We start from the raw sequence: 15,394 nt of genomic DNA on the forward strand, positions 1-15,394 counted from the left end.
ATTTCTGTTCTTGTAATTATTGGTATTTTTTTTTATTTTTTTTTATTTTTTTGTATTCCAATATGCGTAAGCTCTTTAGTTATAGTAGTAGGCTATTTCAAAGGCTATAATATAATTATTGCTGTTATCTATGAAAGAAAGGCAGAAAAAATAGTCAAGAGCTTTGGTTTTTTTGTTTTATTCAGATACCTAATTAGTCAAAAAGTACATAAACAATGTTAGCAAGCATGCAAGCTGTTATCAAAGGCAAAGGAGGACATTTTTGAATAAATGTGAATAAATACTATTTATTTGTTTTGGTTTATTATTTGGCCAATAAATGACTAACATTTTTAGATTTATTTATTTTTTTTATTTTTTTTTGACAGATTCCTAAAATATTTGTTTTCTCTATTATGACAGGTGGTCTAATAAATTAAGCACTGTATGTTTTCATAGCATTCAGGTGGCACATTTGTCTGAAGGACATTGGGCAGAATGTGGAATAGTGTGTTTTTGTCAATAAAATTAAAATAAAGAAAATTGTTTTTTGTTTTTTTTTGTTTTTTAAATCCGATTAATCAGTTAATCAAAAAAATAATCGTTAGTTGCAGCCCTAGTGGCCACCATTATTTTCCAGCATTGCCTTAACCCTCTTGGGCATGGAGTTCACCAGAGCTTCACAGGTTGGGGTCGTTATCATGTTGGAATACTGCCCTGCGGCCCAGTCTCTGAAGGGAGGGGATCATGCTCTGCTTCAATATGTCACAGTACATGTTGGCATTCATGGTTCCCTCAATGAACTGTAGATCCCCAGTGCCGGCAGCACTCATGTAGCCCCAGACCTTGACACTCACACCACCATGCTTGACTGTAGCCAAGACACACTTGTCTTTGTACTCCTCATCTGGTAGCTGCCACACACGCTTAACACCATCTGAACCAAATAAGTTTGTCTTGGTCTCATCAGACCACAGGACATGGTTCCAGTAATCCATGTCCTTAGTCTGCTTGTCTTCAGCAAACTGTTTACGGGCTTTCTTGTGCATCATCTTTAAATGAGGCTTCCTTCTGGGATGACAGCCATGCAGACCAATTTGATGCAGTGTGTGGTGTATGGTCTGAGAACTGATAGGCTGACCCCCCACCCCTTCAACCTCTGCAGCAATGCTGGCAGCACTCATACGTCTATTTCCCGAACACAACATCTGGATATGACGCTGAGCATGTGCACTCAACTTCTTTGGTAGACCATGGCAAGGCCTGTTCTGAGTGGAACCTGTCCTGTTAAACCGCTGTATGGTCTTGGCCACCGTGCTGCAGCTCAGTTTCAGGGTCTTGGCAATCTTCTTATAGCCTACGCTATCTGTATGTAGAGCAGCAATTCTTTTTTTCAGATCCTCAAGAGTTCTTTGCCATGAGGTGCCATGTCGAACTTCCGGTGACCAGTATGAGAGAGTGAGAGCGATAACACTAAATGTTAACACACCTGCTCGCCATTCACACCTGAGACCTTGTAACACTAACGAGTCACATGACACCGGGGAGAGAAAATGGCTAATTGGGCCCAATTTGGACAGTTTCACTTAGGGGTGTACTCACTTTTGCGGCCAGCGGTTTAGACATTAATGGCTGTGTGTTGAGTTATTTTGATGGGACAGCAAAGTTACAGTGTTATACAAGCTGTACACTCTCAACTTACATTGTAGCAAAGTGTCATTTCTTCAGTGTTGTCGCATGAAAATATATAATGAGATATTTACAAAAATGTGAGGGGTGTACTCACTTCTGTGAGATACTGTACATATGTATATGTATACTCTCACACTTTATTTGCTTTAACTTTGGAACACTTGATGATCATCCAATTAAAATAAGAAACACCCCGTTGCGTCTATAACTTGCAGGTATCACACACCGGATGCTTCGTGTTCAACCAGCAGTTCAGAACAGTTTATTTAATCAACAAACAGATAAAGGTGGCGTCGAGGAGTTTGAAGTTTGGAGCGAAACAGAAAGAGAAAGTATACTGTAGCTCTCTATATGAAGCATACAGACTTTATTAGAGCCACAGAAAGACAAACGTTTCGCTGAATGCATAACACACAATCTTCCAGCCTTGGGTGGATTATATATACGAACAACAATCTGAGACAAATATAATGTAATTTAATGGAAAACTATGTGAGTTGCGCTCTGTGGAGCGGCAGGATTTCCGTTAGCTGCATGAACATATCAGTGTGCTTTCTCATGTCACTAGCTTTAAATCTGCATCTTCGATGGATAACACGTGCATAAAAGTGACCGGTTGGATATAAACTAATGCAAATAGATTGTAACAATTGTGACATCAGACATTTGGGTCAGACTTGAGTGCATTTTGTTCACAGTGTTTTAACCGCATCCTTTCATCCTTGATGGCAAACATACTTCTGTTCTTTTGCTACTAATGCAGCATCTTGTCAACAAATTAATTACTTTAATAATATGAAAACATGTACTGTAGTATACTGTAAACACAGGGTTTTGTTTTTTGTTTTAAATCCACAATTTGAAGTGTCCCGCTCTTTGCAGCACGCAGCCTCGCGTGTCAAAAGCAGCACATGGTGTCAGTGATTCCACCTTTAGATGTCGCTCTCATACTGTAGAATGACAGCGGACCATCTCAGCCACTCCAGCAAAGGACGCAACCCAGAAGAACTCTTAAGGAATTTTATATGGATTTTTGTTGATAGTTCCACCAATGAACTATTGTGCCGATTAATCGGCAAAACTGATCAATCGGTCAACCTCTAATTTTCATTATATTAAAGTGCAGCAAGGATATTCTCCAATGTCTACATTTGTGTTTCTTGAGCAAAGTCATGGGTTTGGAGATAACAGAATTTTAACTCTTTCCTTAAGCACCTGACTTGACTTGATTTGTGCCACAGGAATCAGCATTAACCGTGGACTGCTGTGTCTGGGGAATGTGATCAGTGCACTTGGTGATGAAAGCAAGAAGGGGACCTTTGTGCCATACAGGGATTCCAAACTGACACGCCTCTTACAGGGTAAGATTTATTCAGTCCATGTATAAAATCACTTTATTTTCAATGCACCTAATAGCAGTGAGTGAGAGTCTTTACAGAATAAACTTCAAATTATTCAGAACATTTTGATCTTTCAGACAACGCTTTGTCAGGCCAACGCAAAGTTTGTTTTTTCAAGTTCAAGTTGAGCTTTATTGTCATTCCGCTACATGTGTGGACATACAGTGGAAAGAAATGTCATGCCTCACAGGACCACGGTGCTACATAAATACAGACATACAACGATGAAGTAAAGTATGAACCTATATACTATATACAAATGTTTACCTATACATAAGCTAAAAAATACAGACTATACAAATGCTTCACATATACTCTACCTATACACAACTAACCTACTGACAGATTTTGACTTTGTGTGTATATATATATATATATGTATATATATATGTATATATATAGTATATATATATATATATATATATATATATATATATATATGTATATATATATATATATATATATATATATATATATATATATATATATATATATATGTATATATATATGTATATGTATATATATATATATATATACACAAACTATACAAATGCTACACATAAACTCTACATGTGCAAAGAGAAACATTGTAAGTCAAGCAGCTGGCTGGGGAAAAGTGCAAGGTGATTTGTAGTGCATGAGCATGTAAACACATATTACTGAGTCTTTTGTGGGATTATGTACTCACAGGAGTGTGTGAAAAGTGTCTAGTGTGCATAGAGGAGAATTGCATATAATAGATATGAATTGGGTAACACTTTATAATAAAGTTCAGTTATAAGTCATTTATAAATTATTAGTTAATGATGAACTAATCATTTACAAAACATGACTATACATTCATAAATGATTAATACGTGATAAGTTAAAATTTTGGTAATGTTTTAATTCAGTTATAAGTCACTTATGAGTTATTAGTTAATGATGAACGAATCATTTACAAAACATGACCTCAAGATGGCGGCACGTCCACACGCAGTGGCTTCTCTCTGTCCCGTCAGAATGGTGTTTTGTTTTTTTTTGTTTTTTTGTCTTGTAAGTCGCAGTGTTTTTGTATGTCTTCATCGCATCTACCTGTCTTTAAGCGTGCATACAGTCGTGAGTTTCTGCTGGATGTCGGCAGAACCGCATTTTTAGAATTTAACTCCACGCATGTGGAACAGCTGCGAGATCTCGGTCTGCTCCGGAGGCCTACACCATCACTGACCCCCACTGCTGCATCTCGCCCACAGTGGAGGCGCCACAAGTGGTGTGAGAGGAAGCAGAAGAGGGGTAAGCATGGAGGTATCAGGGCTAGGCTAACGGCTACCCTGATGCTTTTCTCATCATAGCTGGGGATTTCAACCTTGCGGACTTAAAGAGTGTGTTTCCAAAAATACACCAACACATTAACTTTCCAGCAAGAGGTAAAAGCATTTTAGACTTTGTTTATACCGCACAGAGAGGAGCTTAGAAAGCCCTCCCCCTCCCCCTCCCCCACCTCGGTGCCTCAGACCACATCACTGCAATGCCTGCATATAGACTGCTCGTTAAAGTCGCCAAACCAGTTCACAAACAAATTCAAGTGTGGCCGGAAGGGTCGTCAGACACTCTTCAAGACTCTTTTGACACAACTGACTGGAATATGTTTAAGCAGGCTGCCACATACTATAACACCACAGACCTCCAACAGTACTTAGAGACTGTCACTGCCTACATCACCAAGTATATTGATGATGTAACCGTCACAAAGACCATCACTGTCCGGGCCAACCAGAAGCCGTGGATAACAGGGGAGGTCTACAGACTCCTGAAGACGCGGAACACTGCCTTCAGAGCTGGAGATGAGGTGGGCCTGAGGACAGCTAAGGCCAACCTGTACCGTGGCATCAGACAGGCTAAGAGACAGTACTCCAAGAGGATAGCCCATCTTTTTAGTGACAGCAGAGACACTCGGAGCCTGTGGAAGGGGATACAGACCATTACAGACTACAAGCCCCCACCGCGGACCTGTGACAGCAACATCTCCCTGCTGAACGAGCTGAATGCCTTCTTTGTTTGCTTTGAGGAACAAAACAGCACCACTGCACAGAAGACTCCACCTCCTCCCGGTGACCAGGTGATGACACTGACCCCAGAAAGCATGAGGAGATCCTTCAGCAGGATCAATGCATGCAAAGCTCCAGGTCCTGACAACATCCCTAGGCGTGTACTGAGAGACTGTGCAGTGGAACTCACTGATGTCTTCACAGACATTTTCAAAATCTCAACGCGCAGGGAGGAGGCCGGAAATGTTTGAGTGGGTGGGCCTACATAAAACTGGGTGGGCAAAGTGTAGCATATAAAAACTTCATATCAAATTGCCAACAGAAAATACAGAACAACGATTCAGTACACAATACTACTAAAGCATTGAATAAATTAATTTTAATTTCAACATTTACTAATACATTATTGAAATTAAGAGTTTTATCTGTTAACCGCACCTGAGCTAACTAAAAGTTTACATTTTATTAACTAATGTCAACAAAGATTAATTAATACTGTACCAAATGTATTTCTCATTGTTAATGTTAGTTAAGGCATTGCCAAACGTTAACTAAAGTTTACTGTATGTAAAGCATTTCCTTAGATGATGGGGCTTCGCAGATGATCTCATAATCAATTGTCTCAGTTCGCGTTCAAACGAGAGTAGATATCGAAGACCGTAGAAATGAGCGCAGCTGCAAATATGCAGTTTGTTGTGGAGAAGAGTATTTAGCACAATGTTTATTTTTTTTCTTTCCACAAAGAACGCATGTATTTAGCGGATCAAACACTGTACCAATGGTAATATGATGCTTTAAACACATTTGGCTCAGAAGTTTCTAATCTTTAATCAAATAGAAACTGACCAATCATTATTTTGACAAACTATGGTATGCACCTATAGGAAGAGGGAAAATTAATAAACTGCCTGTAATTGACCATGAAAACTCACGTTTAATATATTTTAAAGCACAAGTTATAGTGAAACTATACATTTATAATTATTATATTTTGATAAATAACATTCATCTGGAAAGTTACCAGCTTCTCAATGGGTGGGCCACAGCTGAAAATTGGTGGGCCATTGCCCTTATTGTCTTTTGATTAGTTAGATTGGTCTGGAGTGGAAAGTGATTGGCTTTTTGCTGGGCCTTGGCACTGGAGTAGCTTCTTGACGGAGTAATTTTGGTACAAACCAGTCCAGGACATTTACGGAACCCGTCTCACTCGCAAAGCCCTCTGCATTGCAGGTGATCCCACACACCTGCCACACAGCTTCTTCAGTCTGCTGCCATCAGGGAGGAGACTGCAGAGTCTCCAGGCCAGGACCAGCAGACTGAAGGACACCTTTATTCATCAGGCTGTCAGGAAGCTGAACTTACTCCCGAACTTGCCCCCCCCCCCCCCCACCCACTTCTGCCCCAGGCACCACTGACCTATGAACCATACTCAGAATAAATCATTAGTAGATGGTTTATAAGTTATTAGTTGATACATTATCACTTATAAATCATTGAAGTATTTGTCAATTTTTTTTGTATAATAATCTTAATAAACAATTGTTAATCATGAACAAATGATGAATAAACCTTTAGTAAATGATCAGTATATGATTTATTGACGAAGTTGTAAGCTGGTCTGTGTTCAAAAGTGCAAACATGCAGGTATGCTAAAGCACTATTTTTAAGAAGAGTAATTTGTTTGTTTTGAAGTGGATAAACATTTATAAATGCCTTAGTCAGGTGATTCCAGTGGCTTGTGTTAAAATCCTTTCACTCATCAGCACAGACTTGTGTTCTGTGTGGAGTGTGTGGGATCTAGTGATGAAGTGATCCTCTCAACTGCTTTTACCTTCCACTGAAGCTCACATCAGGTACACAGAGTTAAGGACTCCATGTGTGTCAGAAGACAGCTGTCTATACCCTCACCAGTCAGCACTTACACTGCAGTACACACTACAAAGTGTTCAACACTTGTTATAGATGATGTGTAAACGCATGAATAAATCATTTACAAAGCTTTCTGCATCCCCTAATCTATAGTGAAAACTATTCATCACTTGTAAATGTTACACATCATTTGTAGACCTTTCTACCGATGGGGCACCGATTATCTTTGCAGCTGTGTTCACTGTCTGCTAGAAGGTCTTGCGGTCTGCTGCACTACAGTTCCCGTACCAGACGGTGATGCAGCTGTCTTTTAACCTTTTAATTCATGTTGCTGCAATATTTTTTCTATAACGCTGCTTTGAAACATTGTGCAGCATAAAATGCTGAAGGTTTGAGTAGGAATGTGGTGTTTGTTTTCAGTTCAGCAGCAATGGTGAAACTGGCAAACTTTCTTTTCTAGTTTTGTTAGTTTTTCTTCCTGACAAGGTGGTGTGTGCGTTTCTTTCTTTATTTTTGCTCATGACATTCTTTACAAACTGTCTTTGCAGACTCTCTTGGAGGAAACAGCCACACCTTGATGATTGCGTGTGTTAGTCCAGCAGACTCCAACATTGAGGAGACGATCAATACGTTGCGCTATGCTGACCGTGCCCGTAAAATTAAGAATAAGCCCGTTCTCAATGTTGATCCACGTGCAGTAGAAATGAAGCGACTCAGACAGCAGGTACTAAGTCTATTTGGTGTTTTGGGGCTATTAGGTCCTTTTCAAATAACTGTTACATGACTGGTTATTTAAAATAAAGTAGAATGCTGAGTTAATACATCGAGTGATTTTAATTTCTGTAATTTATTTATATATTTTTTTTATATAACACAGGTACAAGAGCTTCAGGTGATGCTCCTGCATGCCCGCGGAGGTGTTGCACCTGTGCTGACAGGGTATGGCCTTTTCCTTTAAGATTTTAAATTTTTATTTGTGGGGGATTGGGGGAGCAAAGTGCGGATATACTGCTGTGTTGATTCATTGAAACGTGAGTGAAAGACTTGTATCTCAGTGGGCTTCACAGTCTTGTATCGCAGTGTAAAATTACTGAAATTCAGTGGGATCCTTGAAATATTATTAGGTCCCTGTGATTTCCGCAATGTGTAAAACACAAAATAAAGGCTATACACTTAAATAGTTATATGGACTAATGTCTGTGAACATTAAACTGCAAAATATTCAAATATAAAATCTGCATGTTCTGCCTTTCTCTGTGTGAGGAATGGCAGTTTTGTCCACTACACACATACTGCATGCGTGACGCTTGTAGTTTTTTTCAGTGTCTACCATCTCAATATATTAGGAAATGAACTCCATAATCTCCAGAGCTGCTCTGAGAGTCACTTCACCAGCATTTCACCATTTCATTTGAGATAACTATTACCAGATACATACAGAAACACAAAGTCTTCTATAACCCACCAAAATAACTTGGGTTTATTTTGAAGAGATTATTACAGAAATATTCCTATTGTACAGTGAAGATCCAGCTCTATGCATGTTCTGCAAGATCCACCCTTCTATTTAACATTATTTTGGACTGTCCTGGTTTTAATGTACAGTAAGTAGAAAGATCTTTTATGAAGTTATTTCACTTAAGGACTTATTTAGTAAGAATTTGCCTGAAAAGGTTTTAGAGTTTTAATCAATTGTTTATTTAAAAAATCTTATATAATATCACTTGCTGTGTTTGTTTGTTTGCTTGGTTTTCACTGTTTGTGATGGGCCCGAGCACCACAGTGCGAGGACCCTTTTGGAATTGCTCCGTTTCTTCTTCTCCAAAGTGAATTGCATTTTTGAGGGCCTAAACATGCTCCAATCCTCACAAAAGTTTGCACACGTGTCAGAACTGGCGAAAATTTACATCTGATATAAGTTTCAGAAGTGGGTGTGGCAAAATGGCTTGATAGCGGCACCTGTAAAATTTCAACGAAGTGCAGCTCGAGCTATGTTTTACGTACATGCATGAAAATCAGTACACGTGTAACACACCATTACCTACAAAAAGTAGGTACAAAAATTGGTACAAAATCCAAAACCCAACAGGAAGTACGTTATTTTGAATTTCCTGTAAGATTTTTGTGCAGTTTTTGCCATTACCATGCCTCGTACTTTGACGAACTCTTGTTACAGTTTTAATGGGATCATCTTCAGATTTGGTTAGGGTCATCATAAGACCTTTGTGATGTTAACTTGCGAAGATCTTGAGTTTTCATCACGGGGCATGTCCCTGGCGGCCTGACAAAATTTGATGTTTCGCCATGAAAAAGGAAGTTGCTGTAACTCAGGCAAGCAATGTCCATTCTGCCCCAAACTTCACATGTTTGATAGGTGTTCTGACCTAAACAAACACCCATACCCAAATGCAGTTATAGTCATAGCGCCACCTACTGGCAACAGGAAGTGACATGGTTAACACTGTTATGGACTCCTAGGAACATATTAAAAAGTGTCAGCAAGGGGCAAATACACTGGCAACATGCTAGAAACCTACTAAAACATGCTAGCAGCATGTAGCTAAGTGCTAAAGCATGCTATTATTACAGTGAAACAGGAAGTTACTGTAACTCGGGCAAGCAATGTCCGATCTGCCCCAAACTTCACATGTTTGATAGGTGTTCTGACCTAAACAAACACCCATACCCAAATGCAGTTATAGTCATAGCGCCACCTACTGGCAACAGGAAGTGACATGGTTAACACTGTTATGGACTCCTAGGAACATATTAAAAAGCGTCAACAAATGTTAAATAGGCTGGCAACATGCTAGAAACATTATAAAGTTTGATTTTGATTTTGATGAGGTGATTAATGTAATTTGTGTATGCTGTGTATGATTTACTTCAGACTTCACAAGTTTGATTAGAGTCCTGGCCTGAAGATATCTACATGCTCATATTTGGTTATAGTTATAGCGCCACCTACTGGCAACAGGAAGTATCATGTTTTACAGTGTTATGCACTATTAGCAACACAGTAAAATGTGCCATTGTGTGCTAAACATGCTAGAAATATTCTCAAATATGCTAGCAACTATTAAACAGATAGTTGTTGTAACTCAGGCAAGAAATGTCCGATCTGCCCCAAACTTCACACGTTTGATGTGTTATGTCCTGAAAAAACACACATGCCCAAATTCAGTTATAGTGATAGCGCCACCTGCTGGCAACAGGAAGTGACATGGTGAACACTGTTATGGACTCCTAGGAACATATTAAAAAGTGTCAACAAGTGTTAAATAGGCTGTCAACATGCTAGAAACATACTAAAACATTTTAGCAACACCTAGCTAAGTGCTAAAGCATGCTACTAATGCAGTGAAACAGGAAGTTACTGTAACTCAGGCATGAAGTGTCCAATATGCCCTAAATTTAACAAGTTTGATAAGAGTCTTGTCCTTAACACATGTACATGCCCGTATTTGATTATAGTCATAGCATCACCTGCTGGCAACAGGAAGTGATATGTTAAACCCTCTGGGGTCTAAGGGGTTTTGGGGGCCTGGAGAAGTTTTGACATCCCCTGACTTTTGACTTTTTTTTTCAGTTGCTTATAAACATATACATGGCAAAGTCTAGTAACACTAATCAGTACAGTCTGGGCTACAATAATTTGTAAATAGCATGTATGTACATGATTGTGTTTTTGAGAAAACAACGTTTATGTGTGGTTAGTGGAAAACTAAAATTTTAAAGTCACTGAAATAAGGCATAAAAAACACCTAGAGAACATTTGTTCACAAGACTGTCAAATATGGACCTTGTAGCCTCGAATTTTTTCTTCAAAATGTGAAAATCATCTTGTTTACTCGCTCACAGAAAACAATAGATTGATTTTCTAAGACACTGTTTGTTTCGAAAGGGCATATGCGAGTAGGCGTGATTGACCATGAATATTAGTGTGATTCACTCCTGAGAAGACAAAGGCCCGCATAATGAGCTGCATAATGAGCCATTCAGCCAGGTGTGTGACCAAGAGAGAAGAGTTACAATAAAGAATGTGAGGACAAAATAAATGTGTATTTTTTTGTTTGTAATTTTAGAATATATTTAATTATCCCACAAAATAACTTGAGATTCACTTGCAAGTGCAGTTAAACAGTTTATTAGGAACAATCAAAGCTGACATTCAAAGCTGAATTTTTAGCATCATTATTTCAGTCACACGATCATACAGAGATTATAATATTCTGATTTGCTACTCAAAAAAACTATTATTATTATTATTGTTATTATATTATTTTTTGTTTAATTGAAAGAACAGCATTGTTTGTAACATGATTATTGTACTTATCATCACTTGTGTGCTAAATAAAAGTTTTTCTATATATACTGACTCCCAGCTTTTGAATGGTATAGTGTATATTGTTACACTTGGAGTAAGACTGGAGTAATGATGCTGAAAATTTAGCTTTGATCACAGGAATAAATTAAATGTTAAAATACATTAAAATAGAAAGCAGTTATTTAAAATAGTAAAAATATTTCACTATTACTGCTTTAGCAAATGCAACTTTCTGTATTTTGGATCAAATAAATGCAGGCTTGGTGAGCAGAAGAGAATTCTTAAAGACATTAAAAATCTTACTGTTTAAAAGTTTTGACTGGTATTGTGTCATGTTGAAATATATAAATGAACATCACATACCCGGCACATACCTCATATTATTTTTATATCTTATTGCTGTCTATGAAAAAAGAAAAAAAAAAAAAACATCCTGGCATCGTGAAACATTGAGATGATGTAAATGAAATTTCATAATGTTTCACTTGATTATACATTTAGTCAGGAATTCTATTTTGGAAAAAGTCTAACTAGTAAAATGTGTACAAGTTATATGAAAAGTAATACAAGTAGATTAATAATAAAAAAGACTTAGGTTTATGATCTCTGCTGGGTCAAGCCACTTCATTCTTCTTTGAGGTAATACAAATCTTATTCCTCTCAGCGGTCTTATTGAGGTGAATTATGTCTTATTCCTCTCAGCGCAAAGCGAACAGTAACATTTAAAAAAACGTGAAGTACAGTCTTGCTGCTTTTTTTGCTGTGAAGTGGGCGTTTACCCGCTGCGAGCTTCACGTAGATGATTGTAATATCTAAAGCCCGCTCAGCTCGTGGGTGTGGTCGCGTTAGATATAATGAAGGGAGACGTGAAAGACTGGACATCGCGTTGTTTTCATATGGATTACTTTATCACATAATATTTGTTTTTGATAAGTTGCTCAGTTTAAAAGTAGACATGTCAAGCGTTCTGTAGATCTAGCTCTCATGTCTCTTTGTTGAGTATTTGCTGACTTACAATTAATTTTAATGATGCATTTCTAAATGAAGATCATGCAGAACCAAGGCGGCAGACAGCACACTCTGTTTGTTTTATTTTATTTTATAAATGTACAAAAAAAATTATTATGTGTGTATACAAATAAAAGTAGACCCTTTACAGATTTGATTGATGTATTGCTCTTATCTGTATGATCAAAACTTAGTGTAATTTAAGTTCTTTTCGGTCTTATCAGGAGAATATGCCACAAAAGGCTTATTCGCGTTAGTCGACTCCAGAGGGTTAAAAAGCACATGCTCTGGAATTTGATATAATCCTCTGAGGATTTCCACCCGTTCGCCACCAAACTTGGTGAACATGATCTCAAGACATTGGGGATGCTAAATTGTCAAGGGATTTTTGATATCAAATCCAATAACACTTCCAATAACACACAATGTACTGGCTACATCTTTAAAAGAATGGCATCTATGCTATTAGTCTGATTCTTTCTTATTCCGAGGTCACCGTAGCCACCAGATCAGTATTCAGATCAGAGGGATTCAGTACGTATCAAGTATGTTCCCTGATGCTGGATCAGCACCTACAGATGACCTCGACAGCCCTGAATGCCAGCGGACACCAGGACAACTAGATGCGCCCCAGAGACAGATCCCCAGTAAAGACCTTGTCTCATAGATGGCCACAGGAACCAGATGAGTCCTCTGCACAATGTGACTTTGCTGCAGCCTGGAATTAAACTCCTGGTTTCGTCTGGCCAGAGGAGAACTGGCCCCCCGACTGAGCCTGGTTTCTCCCAAGGTTTTTTCTCCATTCTGTCACTGATGGAGTTTTGGTTCCTTGCCGCTGTCGCCACTGGCTTGCTTAATTGGGGACAGTTAATATCCAGCGATATCGTCAACTTGATTGCACAGATACTATTTAAACTGAACTGAGCTGGATGATGACATCACTGAATTCAATGATGTACTGCCTTTAACTGAAAATTTAGATTTTACTATTGTCATTTTTCATTATTGATGCACTATTTTCCTATTCAATACAGTAAAGTGATTTGACACAATCTGTATTGTTAAAAGCACTATATAAATAAAGGTGACTTGACTTTATGAAACTGTAAGCCTGAAACCGATCACAGCAATAAGCTTACACAGTATCTTTTATCAGCAACGTGACGTGCACTGTCATGTAGCTACGACTATACATATGATTTAATACAAAGTGTCCATAATAGTCATGTCTGTAAAACATCATTATGGTTGTTCAGAGCAAAGAAAAGAGATGAGTTGTTGATCATTATTAGAATGGACATAATTTGGCTTTGTACAAAAAGTTTCTAGTTATATTAATTATTATTAAATAATATAAACTAGGGTTGGGCATTTTTCAAAAAATATTGTTTTTGATTAGTCTGCCTATGTTTATTGTGTTTGTATTGTCTCCCATTGTGTTAATGTTGAGAAAAACAATAATAGTCACGACACGATGGTGTTCTAAGCAAAGTTTCTTACAGTGCTTTGTGTTTTCTGTTCTTAAACTTCTCTCCCTCGAGGAAACTTAAAGGAAGCATATGTCTCAAGATGATTTTGCTATCAGATAAGCTCTCTTGGCTCACTCTGGGTACAGATGCGCTTACCTGCAGTAATGAATGCAGTAATAGACAGCTGTCTTTCCTCAGCTGACTGGTGTTTGGATTTCGTGTGATTTTCTCACTGTGGTGGTGATACTATGATGATAATTCTGGAGACACCTGAGACTTCTGTTACATCTCAAGATGTAATCAGATGATCTGTTAAAAAAAGGGCATATTAGAACCCTTTTAACAGTTTGGTCTGTTGTCATTTTTAACCTAATAATTGCAATACAACAGGATACAATAATTCACTCTAATTTACAGCATTAGTTGTGGAGCACAGTCATAGTGGCACAAGCTGGCTGCAGGAGGTTTTAACAGTCCTCTTTTGTTTACCTGGATAAATGCATTTGCCCACCATGCAATGTTTTGCTAAAACCACCAGGTAGTAATTGCACCATAGTGTTGCTGCTCACATGGTTTATTGATTTTTGACTTTTGAAGTAATTTGTTTTCAGATCATTAGCTTAGTTCATCAAGATGTGTCTGATTTGTAGGTCTGAGCCAGCAGAGACTGTGTCAAACATCCTGGAGCAGAATCGCTGTCTGCAAGGTGAAAACAGCAAGCTGAGCCGAGAGCTGAGTGAGTCTGTAGGACAGACGGCACTTATGTTTGAAAGGATCATCATGGTAAGACTTTTTGGACATCATCATCTGTGTGGTTCAGGGAATGTTAGTTTATCCATTATCTGTGTCTGATGCTCAAAATGACCAATGTTCTGCATGGTTTGCTGGTAAAATAAAAATGGGGCTGGTTGCTTAAAAGGCTTAGACTAGTCTTAAAATTAGTAATCTAAAGGGTTTTTTATTTATTTATTTATTTATTTATTTATTTTGTATTTTTTATAAAAACTGGCCATAACTTTTTTGAAACGCTTACATAAAAACGTAGCTTGATCTAACTTGAATCCAAAACGTAAGACTTCTTACTCTTTGGGTAGCTGCTAGTTGGTCAAACTATATTTAAGATACCATCTTAACATAGTGGCTAAGTTTATGCAACTGGCTCCAGTTTAATCACTGTTCATTCACCAACCATTGTTTATTCTGGGTAATGATGATGTTTGGCAATATAGAAGCTTGGGCTAGTTTTGCCACCAAATTTCTTTGTTGTATGGTTAAACCATTTTTCTTCTAATTTTGTGTATTGATTTAGTTGTTTGGCTGTTCTTTTAGATTGAGCAGGCAAATGAGAAACTGCAAAGCAACCTGAAGGAGTTGAGGCAGCATGCAGCGTAAGTTTCAATGTTTTACCAATCTGTGGAGGTTTATGAATGTTTAGAAATCTGAACAAAATCTCAATAATGAAAATGTTTTTCACTGTTTCAGGTGTAAGGTGAACCTACAGAAGATTGTGGAAACCCTGGAAGACCAGGAACTGAAAGAAAATATAGAGGTGATCCAGAACCTTCAACAGCTTATCCTAGAACTGCAGGTAATAGAACTGGGATTTCTGGGATTTGGTGGAGA

General features: G+C 38.0%; 1 protein-coding gene across 2 annotated transcripts in view; it reads left to right on the forward strand.

Annotated features, from left to right (window-relative positions):
* LOC109073411 (chromosome-associated kinesin KIF4-like) overlaps window positions 1-15,394 on the forward strand; it is a 164,828-nt gene that overhangs the window by 81,382 nt on the left and 68,052 nt on the right. For both annotated transcript variants that reach the window (XM_042711200.1, XM_042711199.1), the window contains exons 8-13: window positions 2,913-3,032; window positions 7,516-7,691; window positions 7,845-7,906; window positions 14,422-14,554; window positions 15,101-15,159; window positions 15,254-15,359. In XM_042711200.1, the coding sequence (XP_042567134.1) occupies window positions 2,913-3,032; window positions 7,516-7,691; window positions 7,845-7,906; window positions 14,422-14,554; window positions 15,101-15,159; window positions 15,254-15,359 (656 nt within the window). The remainder of the gene's footprint in view (window positions 1-2,912; window positions 3,033-7,515; window positions 7,692-7,844; window positions 7,907-14,421; window positions 14,555-15,100; window positions 15,160-15,253; window positions 15,360-15,394) is intronic.

The sequence above is a fragment of the Cyprinus carpio genome, chromosome A21, assembly GCF_018340385.1.
Source record: "Cyprinus carpio isolate SPL01 chromosome A21, ASM1834038v1, whole genome shotgun sequence".
Taxonomy (NCBI): Eukaryota; Metazoa; Chordata; class Actinopteri; order Cypriniformes; family Cyprinidae; genus Cyprinus; species Cyprinus carpio.